Source organism: Passer domesticus, chromosome 1 (assembly GCF_036417665.1).
Source record: "Passer domesticus isolate bPasDom1 chromosome 1, bPasDom1.hap1, whole genome shotgun sequence".
Lineage (NCBI taxonomy): Eukaryota > Metazoa > Chordata > Aves > Passeriformes > Passeridae > Passer > Passer domesticus.
The window spans coordinates 66,201,018-66,218,090 of record NC_087474.1 but is presented as its reverse complement, the minus strand read 5'-3'; the positions used below and the strand labels follow the sequence as shown (position 1 = coordinate 66,218,090).

Here is a 17,073-nt window from a genome sequence, read left to right as displayed (position 1 = left end):
TGATCAAACAGGATGCAAACAGAGGGGGAGACACAAAGTACATTTCTGCAATTACACATTGTGTGTACACACTTCAGAAAAACTGGCTGTGATTAGTGTATTTAGCATCCTTGATATCGTAATGATTTCTTACTTGTATGGTTATAGACATCCCAGTGCTACTATCTTTTCCTTAACAGTGACACCTGCACTCATTGTCACCAAAATATCTGTTCACTAATCTCCTTTTAGAGTATGTTGTAGATTCACGAGGTTACAAATGAACACAGAAACCATGTGAATAGCACAGCATAACAGCATTTCCTTAGCATATGACATAAGCCAGCTGGAACCAAAACTTCACCAAAATAATAGAGGGATGTTTATTAAAATAGGAATACATTTATTTGGAGAAAAATAGTTCCACTGCCTCCTCTGGTGTGTTCTTTTTTGGAAACTGTCAGGAACAAGGGAGAAGTTCTCTTTCCTCTCTCTCACTACTTCAGCAATCAGAGGGAGCAGATTTAGTAATTAAGCATGCTCAAAATTTTTCAAAATTATTTGACTAAATTAATTTCTAAACTTAACAACACCATGTCAGAATCAAGAGCATTCTCCTCTGTACAGTCTAACACTGTAAATAAAGCACTGCTCTAATGGTAGTATTTTCCATAAAAGGAGAAACTATTTTTTTGTTTAATTTCTTGTTCATGATACTAACAATTTTCATAAAGAGCAGTCTTGCCTTGCTTTTCGAGGGTTTTAACGACAGAAGGACTAACTCATTTTTGTAAGCTGTTCACGACTCCTTCATTAGAGACATTCCTCATAAGAGACATTCATATTTTAAAGTAAAGCATTGCATTGCCCTATCGTAGAGTATTTTGACAGAATGAGTAAATGTTACATTATCAAAGTATTTTGACAGAATGAGTAAATATTATATTATATTATATTATCCTAACAGGAACAACAATAGCACCCAGAAATCACTTTCAGTAAAATTCAATTAATGGAGAAAACTGGAAGTAGAGTTTAGTCATATCATACCTCCCATCAAGTGTCTAAGGATTAAGATATACAGAAATTGCACTGATTTTTTCCTTTTACAGCAAATTTCAATTTTCATATGGAGATGCTGGCCATATCTCCTACATGTTCCACTCTACTTCATAAGTTGTCATGAGAACTCATGCTTCTGAGAATAAATGAAATATTGATATTAGCTACTAAATTTTAACTCTGGGAGTGGTAACTATTGAAGTCCTACTTACACCAGAAGTCCACCTTTTAGAAAGCACAATGAAATTCTGAGGGAGTCTCTTCAAGTTTCCTTTTTTTATTATTTAGCCTATGACTATTTGGGCACTTCGATAATCATCCATATGAATGCCACTTTGTAAAAAGGTTTTCTGTGATCCAGAAGTCACTTACATATTTTTGAAACAGCCATATTTTTCTGAGATAATTTTGTAGTAGAAACAGAAAGTTACTGTGCAGTGAAAACCAGCTTTAATTTTGAACCACTTATTATGCACCTCTGAACCTGAGAACAGAATGTCTGCTGAGTAAACAGAGTCCTCTCAAAAGAAAAAATAATAATTAGTAGAAGAATTTTTTACCATTTAATTGAGAAAGAGCAAGTGCACCCATGAAAGCACATATAAGCATTCTTGCTTTGAAAAAAAAAGGAGAGAATAAATCCTATCTGGAATAGGGAAAAAAGTTTCAAAAGACTCTTCAAAGAGTCCCTCAACTAATCCTGTGGGAGACTCAAGAAGAGGGAGATGAATCTGGGGAATAAAAAGGAGATCTTTAATGAAACTCCTCAAGCTCTTTGTATGCATATGTGTTTTACATATGTCTACTGCTAGAATTATTTGCTCACTCCTTGATGGGTATTGCTGTATTGCACTCTTCAAGTTCCCTTCCAAAAGTAAGTTGAGACCCAAAAAATGCAAAGGAGAAATAAACAAGAGAAAGAGACAGACATTTGGTTGTAACAGCTGCTGGAGGTTCCAGCCTCCAGGCAGCCCATAAAGATTAGATGTATTGGAAGTCTGCCTTTGATAACACACTCACACAAATGACGATGCCAGAATTCATCTGCTGGCAGGGAGTGTAACCAGCTAAGGACCAGAGAATCTTAAAGCTCAGAATGTTCATACTGAAATGCTGCAATAGGCAGAACGAATGATAGAAGATTCACTGACAGTGACAAAAAAATCATTTTGGAAACAGGCTTTCATGACCCTGTTAATCTTTTTGTGTTCTGGCTGACCTGTAATCTCATTATGGATTGAAAGAATAACATTGTTTTAAAGTTTGCAGCATAAAATTATCTTCAAAACATTTTGTATTGCATCAAGGAAAATAGTTTTTTGGTAGTTCTATAAATAAAAAGTTATGGTGAAACCTGAAGAGCACTAAGCAGTAGTATAGTAAATAATGTAGGAATAACCTAAAATGAAAATCCTTCATATTTCAGCAGTTCTGAATGCCGTAGTACCTTTTCAATGTTTCTTAGTTTTAACAGCAAGTCTTACAATCTTTCCTGGAATTATGGGACATAATGTAAATAAATATAAATATATATTATACACATATATATGTATATATCTAAAATATATACATATATATATAAAATATATATATATAAAATATATATATATATATGCATATATGTGTATAGGTAAGGAGGTACATATTAAAATGAAAGGACTGGAAAATGGTGCACATTTGAGAAACCTAGAGAGAAAGACTAGTATTTCATTGCAATTGGGAGAAAAATAGTAATTAAGTAAAAACAGGTTGTGGAGGAAAAGAAATCTTACCTCAGGAGGCAATCTGCCCTACTTTCTTTTCTCACATTTTGAAATCTATGAATCTTTTACTTGCTTTATCACTTTCCTGATTCCCTGCAGGCCAGAGCTGACAGCTAAGTCTCTGTTTTATCTTAAACTGTTCAAAGCGTGCCAGAAAATTACTTACCCTGCTGAGCCTGAAAGTGGCAGGAACCCACCTACTGGTTACCCCTAGACCAGGTGATCACTGTTGCTTGAGTGAAATCATAATGATAGTCAGTTGGCAGATTGTTACAATATTATGATCTTTTACTGCTTCCAGTTGAAATCCAGAAACTGAGTTGACCTTTTTTTTAATTATTATTATTGTCTGTAGAGGTAATTATTTGTGTGTTGAGCCACTCTGATATCAGTACAAAAAGATAACTTTTCACCCTGTGTTATTACCAGCTCTTTTGTATATGGGCAGGGTCAAGTAGTTGCACTGCCTGTAACTGTCAGCTTTGTTCATTCTGTGGGCTCTCTTCACTGTCTTTGAATACAACCTTTAAAAATCCTTTCTATTTTTATACCATTCCACTTGAAGAATTAGGTTTAAAATACACTGTTGTCGCTACACTTTGGCATGATAAAATGCAAGGATAAGGTGAGTGTGGTCATATTCATATCTCCAAAAATAGGATTCCACTGGAATTTCTATAGTTATTTCATTTTAGTAGGTGCTAACTTGTGATAAAAAATTTATGTACCTCAAACAGTTCTCTGTATTCAAGCAAAATGAAGCAGAATGGGAATTGCAGACTATCTATGCTCAGCCTGTATCATGAAATAATATGCTCATGTACTGCATTTCATCTTCAAATTTTACTATCTGTATTGTCATCTGAAATAGCATATAAGTAACTGGTGTATGAGATTGTGAGGTTAAAATTCATCTGAATACAGATGAACCTACAATTCGCAATTCTCAGGAGGAAGTTATAGCACCATTCTTCACTGCTTTTACCTCTTGTGAGATAATTGTTTCTTTTTTGATAACTAAGGGGAAAAGTACCACCAATGCTAGGCACAGCTCCTTTTATTGTGACAGGTTATCTTTGGATTTTGTGCTGGTGAGAATATTTGCAGGGAATTTGTTGTTTATGTCTTGTTAACTATTAACAATCAAGTTTGAAGGTAAAAGTTAGAGGACTTGTAAATCCATGAAGGTCTGTAAAACTGACCCAGGATGAGTCTTTCAATTCTTCCCACTATTCTGAGGTAAGAGGTAGGATGTTTATTACCTTTAGTTCTGCATATCAGAAATTTCCTGCTTATTTTTGCAGAGTGGAACATTTCCCAAAGTCTCTCTAAAAATATCAGGGATGTCATTTTGGGTCGTTGTTTACCATATTGGCTTACCATAAACCTTCAACCCTAGTCTTGTTAAGGAAGCATTCTCTTCAACAATATCTGTGGTTTTATTTTGCTTAAAATTTGATTATATTGTTGGGACTCTTTGACTCATTATACTGTGCAAACAAAAGAAATGGTCTCCTCTCCAGTTTATGCTGGTAGATCATGCAAGAGTAGAGGCACATTACCTTGAAATGTATACCTTGAAAAAGGAAAGAAATGTCAGTTATATGGTCTTTTTCAGCTATTTTAGGTGCATAGGAACTTTACATTAATTGTGTTACTTGTTGTAATGTCTTTCTTTGCTCTTATTTTGCTCACTCTTGGCCAGTTTAAATGCCAGCTTATTTCTGATTTTTGGGAATTTTTGAGTCCCATGAATCCTTATCATGATGTTGTTGTAGGCTCTAGGGTATATAAGGATACTGGGACTGAAAAGACACTGGGTAAAAAGGCACTACTTCCTCCTAAATACATAGACATTGCATTGCAGAAATTAAAATCTGAAGACATGTTTCAGAGGTGTGGTAAGAAACTTGGATAGAATTGCCCTTCACATGGAGGTTGTGTACAAATGACTGTTCAGTTATTTATGTTAGTTAAGTAACTTTATCACATATTGTTAAAACATTTAAAAAACACAGAAAGGCAGTTGAGTAATTTTTGTGTCCTTCACAAAAACACTGTTTATAAAAGTAGTTCCAAAGTACAGTGGTTGCTGATTATTGTTTAGTGGTGGGCCTTGGGTTGTGCTGAGGGCCATCATCTGAAAGGACTCAGCACCTCCTGAGAGATCTGCTGCAAGATGGCATCAACCATATTTTGGATGATTTCTCAAATAGTACAATATGGTTGCTAATGTGAATAGGGGAAGAGAAACAGATGTTCCAATTGCAAACTACACAATGTGAAAGCTTGGGTTATCTAGGCACACATTTTTTGCCATCACAGGTTTGTCAGTCTCTGTCTTCTCCACTATTAAAAAAGGCACCAATAATATCTTTACTTTATAAAGACATTGGAAAACAATTTGAGTTTTCAGGGTATATTTGAACAAATTCTGATGATATTGCTCTCTTTATTAGATGGACAGATCTGCCAATGGGCCGATGAAAGAAATTATGATGAATTAAGATGACAAGCTAAAAGAAATTAAATCCAGCAGATGCAAAATTCTGTAATATGCAATATTGCTTGTCCAGATTTGTGATAGCTGCTGTAATTGTTTCACTGCAGGAAGACGTATCAGTGATGTGGCTAGCAAGGCACAGTTTTCAATTAGTTTTTTAATATATGTTTGCTAAGCAGAAATGTGAAATAAAAATCTGTATTTTAAAATATTAATTTATTTTTTTCCTTTCTTACAGCTTGTGGCCAATGCAATCCTTTTTGTCAGTGTAAATTTGTATGGGGTCTTTGTGAGAATTTTGACAGAAAGGGCTCAGAGGAAAGCATTCCTTCAGGCCAGGAACTGCATTGAAGACAGGCTGAGACTGGAGGATGAAAATGAAAAACAGGTCAGTTTCTAAGCCTTATTTATTTTTCTCTGTTTCTCCTGAGATGACTGTAGTTAAGTGAATCACAGGTTAGGACATTGTTGCCAAATGCATGCTAGGACATGTGTGCATTTCCATTGCATAGGAAGTGCTGTCTTCCCCCATCTGCTTCAGGTCTTCCTCCCGAGAGGATGCACAATCATCACTCTCCATCTGCAGAGCTCAGAGAAGGTACTGACTCCACAGCTACTGTCAGCTCTAGTGCCAGAGGGGATCTATTTTAGGGCTGAGTCAAAGCCAACGTACTTTTGTAAAATAAGATTGTGATTATTTATCTGTATGGATGTTTTTGGGTGGGTGTTAGATGCACTGTAAATACTTTTCTTCTCTAGGAGTGTTCTATAACCGGTTTGTCTTCATGACACTGATAAAAATGTCAACATTTTGGGCACAAGAACCTGCACTGCTAGCTGAATAAGTATAATTGATTACAAGAATGAATATATCATATTTTTGTACAACTAATAATAAGAATAACTGTGATAGCAATCAGTATCTCTTCTCAAAAATCACCTCAGTTATTTGATAGTTTATTTCATACAATTTTATCAGTCAGCCTTCCAAGCATATTTGGAAATAATATACAAAGAAAATGCTTTATTGTGGACCTTGCTGTTGTTACTCACAGATCTTGATGCCATTTGGGTTTTCCCTTTTGTTTCCCTCTATATGTTCTCAGTATTCTTCACACATATATTTGTAACTCTGTCACCTATTGTATTAGTAGCTAGTTTTCCCAGTACTTTTCTATGGTCTTTCCCTAAGAAGAAAGACAAAACAAATGCCAGAGCTCCAAGCTCTGGAGGGTACAGGGCTCCATGCTATCTTGGTTCTTCCTGGGAGCCAAAACTCAGAACAACTCTTTGATATACATTTCATGGGCAAAGTACAACTAGTGCTGAAGGGGACCCCAGAGAAGAGGCTTGAACTCGGGAGGGAATTGTATCACCACTTGTCCTCATAATTGGTGTTTTTTATCAATTATGCTAATTTTCTGAACATATAAAAATGTACTTACCCCTGGGGAGGGATGGGCTTTTGTGGACATCTTTCCAAAATTGCCTCTGAAGATGTTCAAATAAAGTTCTGCTTTTATATTACCTCCTTACTAAAATTAGCTCAAGTTCCATTTCCAGGTTGGGAAAAATACAACAATCTTTGTCTTTTATAGCTTAAACCTGTCATAGCTTAAACCTGCTATTATCTCTTGGTGTGTGAGGTTTGGACTAGCTTTTTCTTTCTGTATAGGTGATAAAAGAGAGTGACACTGGAATACCTCTGTGGCGTGGTGGTTACTTACACCAAACAAGATGGCAGGGTCCTCAAAGCTTGTGTACCTCACACAATTTTACTGCCCCTCATTTGCAATCTTTTTAGCAAGTCTGTTTTAATGTGTGGAGTAACACAGGTCCATAAGTACTTTCTGTTACGAGTTAAGTAAATTTGTGAGCTGAACATACTCTGATAAGTAGACATCTTTTTGAACACTGCATGTCTTTGCTGGCTGTGTAAAAATGGCTTTAGGATCAAAGCCTTTAGATTTACTTCTGGTCTTTTGTAATCCAAAGCTGCAGATTTTTTAAAGGCACAAATGTGTCATGAGTGAATTTCCATGGGATTTAAACAAGCCTGCCATTTCTGTCTTTGAAAACCTAATACTGGGATCCAGCATGAAAACAAAATTGATTTTTTGTGTTTCTCTTATTAACACATTAGCAATCTGTCTTATATATTATCCATTCATATAGAAACACAACAAAAGTGTTGGGAAGGATGAAAGTTTGACAAGAAAGTCTCACAGATATGTATGCTTAGCAGAAAGATTTTTGAATGTAGAAGCTGAGGAAGGAATAGAGATGGAAGCAAGTTTTGATATAGAAGAAAAGAATTGCTGAGCCAGTCTTACTGGATAACCAAGGAGGCAAAGGGTATGTTAGTTAGAAGGGGGTTTTTATGACTCAGAACAAAGGATAAACCCACCTCAAACAGGAAGATGTTTTTACCAAGCAGAAAGATAGCACAGGCAAACAAGTCAGCAAATGTTGCAAGTAGAAAAAAGTGGTCAGAATTTTCCACTGCAAGAAAACTGAAAAACAACTTCTAGGTTAAACTGTAATGTACTAACATTTAGTGATTGGAGAATACTAACATGAATATGGTAATTGTAGTAGTTATGATAGGCTATAGATAAAAGTTAAGGTATAGATTGGTTCTACTGTATTAAGATGCTCAGCAAAGAAAAGTATATAATGCATTTGCAACCTAAACTAGGGGTCTCCAGGCCTGCCTGCAGCTGCAGCTGACAGCTGTAGGCACAGGTTCTGTCGGCCACAACCCTGGACTGCTCTAACATCTTGCATGTGATAAACTGCATTTTTGAAGAGCTGCCTGGAGTCCTGCATCTCTCATTTAGGCTCTTACACAAAAGCAATAACATTACACATAAATGCCATTATTGTTGATAGTATACCTAGATAATCCTGCAGATGTTTTTCCAATGCAGTGTAAAGGTTAGGGAAGAGAATAAACTTTTCTCTTATGCTTGTGAAATTAATTTTATGCATTACAGTGTAAAACTCAGTGCAGTTGAGAAATATGCTAATTAGCTGTCACAAATACCACCAAAATACTTTATGTGGCTGTTCTCACACTATATTAACATAGCTCTAGAACCAGAGTGAGAATTAAGACATGATTATAGGCTACAAAATTATTCTGCAGTTTTTGTGGCATAACATACTCAGAGTTTCCATCTGGCAGCACTCAAGAGTGTTTTGAGAGAAGAAATGCTGCTGACCTAGTTCAATTTTTGTGATCAGTCCTGTAATATTGTTCTCTGAAGTATCAACATTACATGTTAAAAAGGACTGAATGTTTTCATCAGACTTTCTTGTCTCATCCAAATGCTCTGCTCTAGAAAACATAGCCCTTTAACACTGAGAATTGTAACCCAAAATGGTAAAATTATTCCTTGATATTTCGGTGCAAGTCTCTTAATGGAAAGGAAAGAACATGGTCTTGACTTTTGAACAGACACAACTTTCTGGAGTTAAAGTGTTGACTGTGTGAAACAGACACCACAGATGAAACTGTAAGTGAGATTTCTTCTTCTGTGTCCTACTTACAGTGAATTCACCTCATGGGATGTATTTGTAGTAATAGCCCCACAGGATAATTTTGATAAAACTATTTTTGTGAGCAAGAGCAAATATCTTGTGTTGGCACGTATTTTTGGGTTCATGCAAACAGCCTTGAAAGTGTTGCTGGGGAGAAAGGGAGCAGAGAGATTCTGTTTATTTTAAAATTCAGTGTAATGCTCACCCTGTTGTCTATTATCTGTGGTCACAATGAATAACTGGCCTTCATAGTAGCATCATCCATTTGTTGCATTGCTGAATGTTAGATTGCAATTCCACCAGAAGCAAAGGCCAAGAACCAAGTTTTAGATAATGAACAAATAGTTAGTTACAATCATCCACTTGGGATAAGCTTTTTCTCTTGTTATTTATAAATCTCAGCAGCAAGCCATCCTCTGCAGGGCAAACAGCTAAGAATAATTATTGTGAAGTGGGTTCCTTTCCCTGGAATTCTGTTTTTTCTCTTCATGCTCTTGCATGTGAGCACTTCCCCTCACTCCCACTGCACCATCTCTCTGTGTCCACTTCCTTAATTCCAGATAATCCTTTGCCCGTACAGCAAAAAAAGCATTGTCACCTAGCTCTCTGAGGGACTCCTGGTCATAAGACATTCCGTCTGTTCTTCCAGCAGTACTTCACCCCTTCCCAAGTACAAAAGGAGCAAGTAGGGATGGGGAATGGGGGATGTATTCAACACAGAAAAAGAAGGAGTCTGCTGCTGATGGAACTGATTGCCATCTGATTAAAAGGGGATATAAGTAAGGAAGATGTGGCTCACCATGTATTAGTTGCAGGTGTAGTAGCTCCTGAAGTGGAGCTGTGCTTCGAGGCAGAGATATAATTGTTATTCTGAGGCCATCTTAATTTGAAAAACAACTGGACTGCTGTCTTTAAAGACCTGCAGACTCTCATTTTCCAAGTGTCTCTTTCAACATCTTTATAGTTTTGTTGTCCCCACAGTTTTGTGGCCATCACTGTAACTGGGTACTAATTAATATTCTAAGTATGTGCTGTGAGAAACAACTACATTTTATTTGTCATAGACTTGTTGTCTGATGAATTGATTTGGTGCTTTCCAGCTCTTGTTTTGTGACATTGGGAATCATCCCACAGTAACTTCTTCCATACCACTTACAACACTGTAGACTTTCATAACCCTGCTCATCTCTCTTTCCATGCCTGTCAACTCTTTGGTCTCCTGATGTATGGAAGCTATATCCTAGCCCAGTCTTGACAACTTTGTAATGAAACTTAATCACATTTCCTCCCTTTCTTTCTCTGCAAATAAGAATATTTTTATGCATATTGATACATTAAATAAATAAACCACATAATTTTCCTTGGTGAAATGCACTTGTTGTAGCACAGGTTGATATGAAAAGTGCCTGTTGCTTTCATATAAGGCAGGCTGGGAAAACATTTCACTTCATACAAACTTTCAAAGCCCACATAAGTGCCTTAAATATCTTTACCGATTATTTAATTTCATAAGTACATGCAAGTATGTTCGCAAAATAAAGCCTTCTTTCAAACCATTTGTTTAGATTTTTCCTTCCCTCCTAAATGTTACTTTTGTACTTCCTCACAATTACAATTGACAGTGGAAAATTAACTGGAAAAAGTAAAACTATCCAGAACGGGTGAATTGCTATTCTGAAAACTAATTATGAAATCAAATCTAGTTTTTCAAACCTTTGGGACTGGAGAAATGTATTTATTAATGGCACCTGTCTTTCAAGAAATAGTTGCGTACTTCACTACAATGCATGAAATTTTTATCTATTTAATATAAGAAACTGAAAGAAGCACTTAAAAATAACTGGGAATTAGGAAGCATGAAGCTGAGACAGACAGCTGTGTGTCTGGCTTCGAGACCACAAGACTGTCACTCCAGTAAGACTAACCAGATTTGCTGAAGTATTGTTCAACACCATGCTACTGCAGTAACTCTGGTTCTGGGAAACAGACTAGAACTTTGGTGGTGGTCTGCAGTTCCTCCATACAAGTTCACCAGATAATGTGCAACTAAATTTTCCTTATGCAGTGCTGAATTGTGTGTGCAAATATCTGCATGCATATGTGTCTGCATTCCAAGTGTCTTCTGCAATTTAGGGCAATGTCCTTAATGTTGCATGTAGTAACTGGGTCACCACTGAGTCAGAGATTTGATTAATAACAATTCATAGAAATGGAAAAGGTGTCAACAAAAGATACCATGACTCTCACTGCCAAATACTTTGAACTACTGCTTAGGGTGTCTTGCTTTCAAATTCTCTGCTGCATTCGGATTACCCTTTAAAAAAATTTGATCTAGACATTTTGCATTTTGGATGTGTGTACTGCCTCCTGTATATTTGAGTAAAAAAATGACTCCTACAGAAACCCTCCAGTGGTTTTGTCTGTTGTGTTTAATTTCAAACCCTTATGAGGAAAGGGAAAAAATTACATTAAATTTGAATAAAGCAAATCATGTTGGATTTTGTTTTGATAGTGGATAACAGTTTACTGAGGTTTTTAGCTTTTCAATACATCAGCCAAACTAAGGAATTAGGTATTTGCACAGCCCCAGGCAGAAGTAATTTCAAGAGTGCCTGACAATATGCTTATCAGGCTCTCCTCATGTTTCCCATACTTTTTATTCTCAGAATCTTGCATATTTTTTTTCAGTGCAGAAGAATATATGAAATTTATCATTAATACAGGGCTCATTTCCATAACTGTTCATACTGGCAGAATGGATCAGCAAACTACCCTGCAGCAAAATTTTCATATGGATCATGTGTGGATGCAAAACCATATTCTTGTCAAATTATCTAGTGTGCAGCAGAGAAGTGATACTCATTTTGCACAAAGTGCAAGGTATGTGGTCATACTTGGTCCTCTGCAAGAGCTAGCCAGTGTGATCTTTGAAAAACATAGGTATGTAAGAGCCTAAATGAGAGATGCAGGACTCCAGGCAGCTCTTCAAAATGCAGTTTATTATATCCAAGAGGTTAGAGCAGTCCAGAGTCATGGGCGACAGAACCTGTGCCTACAGCTGTCAGCTGCAGCTGCAGGCAGGCCTGGAGACCCCTAGTTTAGGTTACAAATGCATTATATACTTTTCTTTGCTGAGCATCTTAATACAGTAGAACCGATACCTTAACTTTTATCATAACTACAGCCTATCATAACTACTACATAATAACAGCCTATCATTACTACTATAATTACCATATTCATGTTACTATTCTCCAATCACTAAAAGTTAGTACATTACAGTTTAACCTAGAAGTTGTTTTTCAGTTTTCTTGCAGTGGAAAATTCTGAGACCCTTTTTCTACTTACAACATCTGCTGACTTGTTTGCCTGTGCTATCTTTCTGCTTGGTAAAAACATCTTCCTGTTTGAGGTGGGTTTATCCTTTGCTCTAAGTCATAAAAACCCCCTTCTAACTAACATACCCTTTGCCTCCTTAGTTAACCAGTAAGACTAGCTCAGCAATTCCTTTCTTCTATATCAAAACTTGCTTCCATCTCTATTCCTTCCTCAGCTTCTACATTCAAAAATCTTTCTGCTAAGCATACATATCTGTGAGACTTTCTTGTCAAACTTTCATCCTTCCCAACATAGGTGGACTAATTTTAGCTAGCAGGGTGAGCCTGTACAACATTACCACTATGTTCTATGTTACAAGGCAGCTTAAAATTGTATCTATTCCATCATCAAATTACAGTCTTACACAGGAAATTCTATCTTCAAAACACTAGTTGTTCTTTACTAGGATCAGGCAAAACAGGAAATAAGAAGTGTTGCAATTTGAGGCTGTCAGTTTGAACTACTGGACTTCAGGCCCACTTGTGCAGGCTGAGCACCAGTGTCTCTTAGCCGAATCAGAGATTAGAAATTGTTTTTGTGTCTGCTTCATTTGCCCCATTTGGCTGCTTAGATCCTTACGCAGAAAAAAAAACCATGGCATCCCTGGTCCATCTTCCACCTTTCTCAGGTAAAAAGAGATATGGAGGCACATTCCTCTCTCCCACACAGCAATAATTGCCCAGAAGCTTTCTACTGACCAGCACCTGTTAGTCTCCAGTCCTGCAATAATCATACAGATGTCTATCCTTCATAGAGTAAATAATAAAACTGAGGGTTACTCAGATGAAATAAAAACGTCCAGGTAGAAGGCTTCAGCTTCAACCTGAAGTCATTAGGAGTTGCTTGTAACCTCCTGCAAGGACAGGTATAGTAAATAAATAAATTTATTTCAATTTTACAGATCTATTGCGCCTCTTGGTTTGCAGAATAAACATCTCTGAACCCAGTTCGTGCAAGAAGCTACACTGCTTGGCATACCACCAGGACTCCTCTTACCTGACTTTGGCCAAGTAAAAGTGAGGCTTGTAGTCTAACCCTTTAACCTGAAGGCAGTAAACTCTAATAGTAACAGGAACATCCAAGGGTAGTTCAATCCTTCCATCCTGACCTCTTTGTTAAACACAAGATGAGTTTTTTTCTTTGGGAGTGGTTACAAGTGGATACCTCAACTTAGGGCTGCACAGCTGTAGGATAAGAGGGAGATGCACCTTGCTACTAGACTTGCAATTCCAAAATGAAGAAACATGTAAAATTGGTAATATACAATAAAAATTTACATACTTGTAAATCATATGAAGTTAATATATTTTAGTTGCCTTGTAATTTTATTACTCTAGCTGCATGCCTTTACTTACAAAATGAAACTTAAGAAAAGTCTATAAAAACATTTTTAAAAACCAGGCTAGATCATTACTATAACTATTTGGTTGAACTTTATTTCATTCCCTGAAAGTTTTCTGATGTTAGTAAATGTTGTGGTTTAACCCCAAGCACAACTAAGCACCACATAGCTCCCCCCTCACTCTCTCCCTCCCTGGTGGGATGGGGGAGAGAATAGAAAGAACAAAGGTGAGAAAGTTCATGGGTTGAGATAAAGACACTTTAATAGCTAAAGCAAAAACAGTGCATGCAAGCAAAACAAACAAGAAATTAAGTCACTGCTTCCCACTGGCAGGTTGGTGTTCAGCCATTCTTGGGACAGAGTTTCATCACATGTAATGGTCACTTGAGAAGACAAATTCCATTACTCTGAATATTATTATCCCACTTCCTCTTTTTTTCCACCAGGTTATATGCTGGTCATGACACCATATGTTATGGAAAATCCTTTTGGTTAGTTGGGGTCAGGTGTCCCAGCTCTGTCCCCTCCCAGATTCTTGTGCATATAAAGCCTCCTCACTGGCAGGATGGTGTGAGAGGCAGAAAATCCCTTGGCTCTGAGTAAATTCTGATCAGCAATAACTGAAACATCCCTATGTTATTAACACTGTTTTCATCACAAATCCAAAACACAGCACCCTAATAGCCACTGTAAAGAAAATTATTTCTATCAATTCTGTGTAAAATAAAAAGAAAATTAAATATGTAAATTAAATTGGTTACCAGCCATTCCATTTTATGTTACATGATATAAAAAATTATAGATTTATAAATTTAAATACTTCTTTGTAAAGATTTATTATAGATTTATAAAGATAAAAAGAGGGTGCATTAATTTTATTCTCCAGTACACATGTAGTTACTCATGTTCAGGCTAAGCAGGAAGATATATTGGACTGTTGTTTGTTGCAGTTTGGTTTTTTCTCATATATGTATGCATGTTAGACAGTCATACCACCCAGGTAATGTATGCTGGCTTACTTTGAGTAGAGTAGATAAATTTTTGGGTGTGAGTATTGACCTGCTAGAGAATGGGAAGAATCTGCACGGGGATCTGGACAGATTACATTGATGGATTAAAGTTCAACAAGGCCAAGTGCCCTTGCAGTGGTTGCAGACTTGGGATAGAGTGGTTGAAAAACTGTCTGGTGAAAAAGACCCAGGCTTGCTGTCAGCAGCTAAACATGAGCCAGATTGTGCCCAGGAGGCCAAAAACGGCAGTGGCATCCTGGCCTGTATCAGCAAAAGTGTGGCTAGCAGGACTGGGGAAGTGAATCTCCCCAGGTACTGGGCACTGGTCAGGCCACATTTTGAATCCTGTGTTCACTACAAGAAAGACATTGAGGGTCTGGAGCATGTCCAGGGAAGGGCAGTTGAGCTGGGGAAGGGTCTAGAGCGTAAGTCCTGTGAGGAGGTGTTGAGAGAGCTGGGGTTTAGCCTGGAGAAAAGGAGGCTCTATAACTGCAGGAAAGGAGTTTGTAGCCAGGTGGGAGTCAGTCTCTTCTCCCAGGTAACGTGTGAGAGGACATGGCCTCAAACTCCACCAAGGGAGGTTCAGGTTGGACCTTAGAAAAATTTCTTCATGGAAAGGGCTGTCAAGCATAGGAATGGGCTGCCTAGGGAGGTGGTGGAGTCTCCATCATTGGATATGCTCAAACAAACCAACTGTATGTGGCACTCAATGCCATGAAGTTGTTGACAAGGGGATGTCTGGCCAGAGGTTGGATTTGATGATCTCAGAGGCCTTTTCCAATCTAGATGATTCTGCAATAAATGGGTAACTTAAAAATTGGTGTTTATATAATTCTAAACCTGTTAATACTTTGGCTGTTAGGAGTTTTGGAATAAATAATGGAATATTTATAATATGTTCTCTTTCAATCAACTGTCAATCAAATATGCTAGTGTTTGACTCTGAATTTTTCAGTTTCTTTTTCCTACTTGCATTGTGTAGCTTCAGTTAGAGAGAATGAAGGAGGAGAGGTGAACAGGCTTGCACAAACCTGTCCTTACTAGATGACTAAAGACACACAACCATACAGTCTTAAGCAGATAACAGTTTTCAGCAGATAACATCATAGATGACAGTTGCCAAGGCAAATTACCATAATTAGGCACACTGGCTACAGTGCATCAGATGCTGAAGTTCAGTTGTAAGACAAATAATTCAAAATAGTTTATTAGAGTTGATTTCTAAATTTAGAGTAATATCCATGACAGAAGTGCGGTGTGAACACTAATAAAATGTTGTTATGCATTTTAGTAGGATGCCATACTGTGAAGTAAAGCAACCTCAATAGTGAATACTGATTTTCTTCCCACAGCAGCAGAAATTCATAGAAATATTTAAAATGTCATTAGAAAAGTCCTCGTACATGTATTTTTATTGTTGTTGACAATATTGTTTTCTCTTCTAGAACAGTCTTGACCGTAATAAAAAAGTTATCAAACATGTTGCACAAATTTGACACTTGTCCTGTGCCAGTCTTCCAACACAGGGTGGTTCCACCATAGACCATAAACTGTTGTGTCTCCTAGGTGTTCCATATCCCAGCTGCTGGCACTGCCACATGTGCAGTTTGCCAAATGATATGTTACCACTTAATCATAGGTTATGTCCTTGAACAGAATACTGAGCTGTGCGCTTTACTTTCATTCCAATATATGAAAAAGTATATGCTGCTGGCACGCGTATTCTTATCGTTTTTTTGCCTGTTTCCTTTGGCCAGCTGTCTCTGGAGGGAAAGAGCTACACCCCATTTACTGGCAAAAGAAATACATTCTAAGGTAGTATTTTTGTCAGGTTTGCCATTCTAGATTAACTTCTGTCTGTAATGTGATTTAAATTCTTTCAAAGGGTTCTGTTCCCCATTACCTCTTCAATACAAACTTATTTCATTTGGAGTTCAGCTCCCCTTCATTCACATTTGATTAAGAATTTCCCAGTTTGACAAAGAAATAATGAACTAAATCTGAGTCACACTTGCTATTTTAAATGGGTGACTACACTCTGCTTCCTTAGCATATTGGTCCTTGTTCTTCTACTCTGGAAGGCAATGAGATTTTCTCCTGTGGGTTAGACTCACTTCCCTGCTCTGTAAAGAGACAAAATGAGGCAAAGGAAAAAAGCTTTTAGGATTTCCTAATCTAAATTTGACAAACATCTAGATTTTTTCAAAGCAAACCATATTTATATCTTAGTCATTGGAGATTCAGACACCTATTCCATTTTACTGTTTTATGCTATGATTTTCTTTCCTATTGCTATACTAAAGGCATTTACGGTTTTTGAAAAAGGAAATGCTAACTGCTTGCCAGTGAATATGTCTTTCTTAGGTTCTAAAATTACTTTTATTGACTTCAGGTTCCTGGGGTTTTTTTCATTCCTTAGTTTGCTTACACCCACTAGTGGGCTCAGCATCTATCAATTGCAGTCAAAAAACTTATCTTTACTGAAGATTTTTC

General features: G+C 37.1%; 1 protein-coding gene across 6 annotated transcripts in view; it reads left to right on the top strand.

Moving 5' to 3' along the window:
- The window catches only part of ADCY1 (adenylate cyclase 1), a 176,905-nt gene that overhangs the window by 37,468 nt on the left and 122,364 nt on the right, over positions 1–17,073 (top strand). For 5 of the 6 annotated variants that reach the window (XM_064421662.1, XM_064421668.1, XM_064421675.1 and 2 more), the window contains one exon: positions 5,546–5,695. In XM_064421662.1, coding sequence (XP_064277732.1) covers positions 5,546–5,695 — 150 coding nt within the window. Of the gene's footprint in view, positions 1–3,393; positions 3,430–5,545; positions 5,696–17,073 lie in introns of those variants that run through there. The other variant, XM_064421681.1, reaches the window with a different exon arrangement.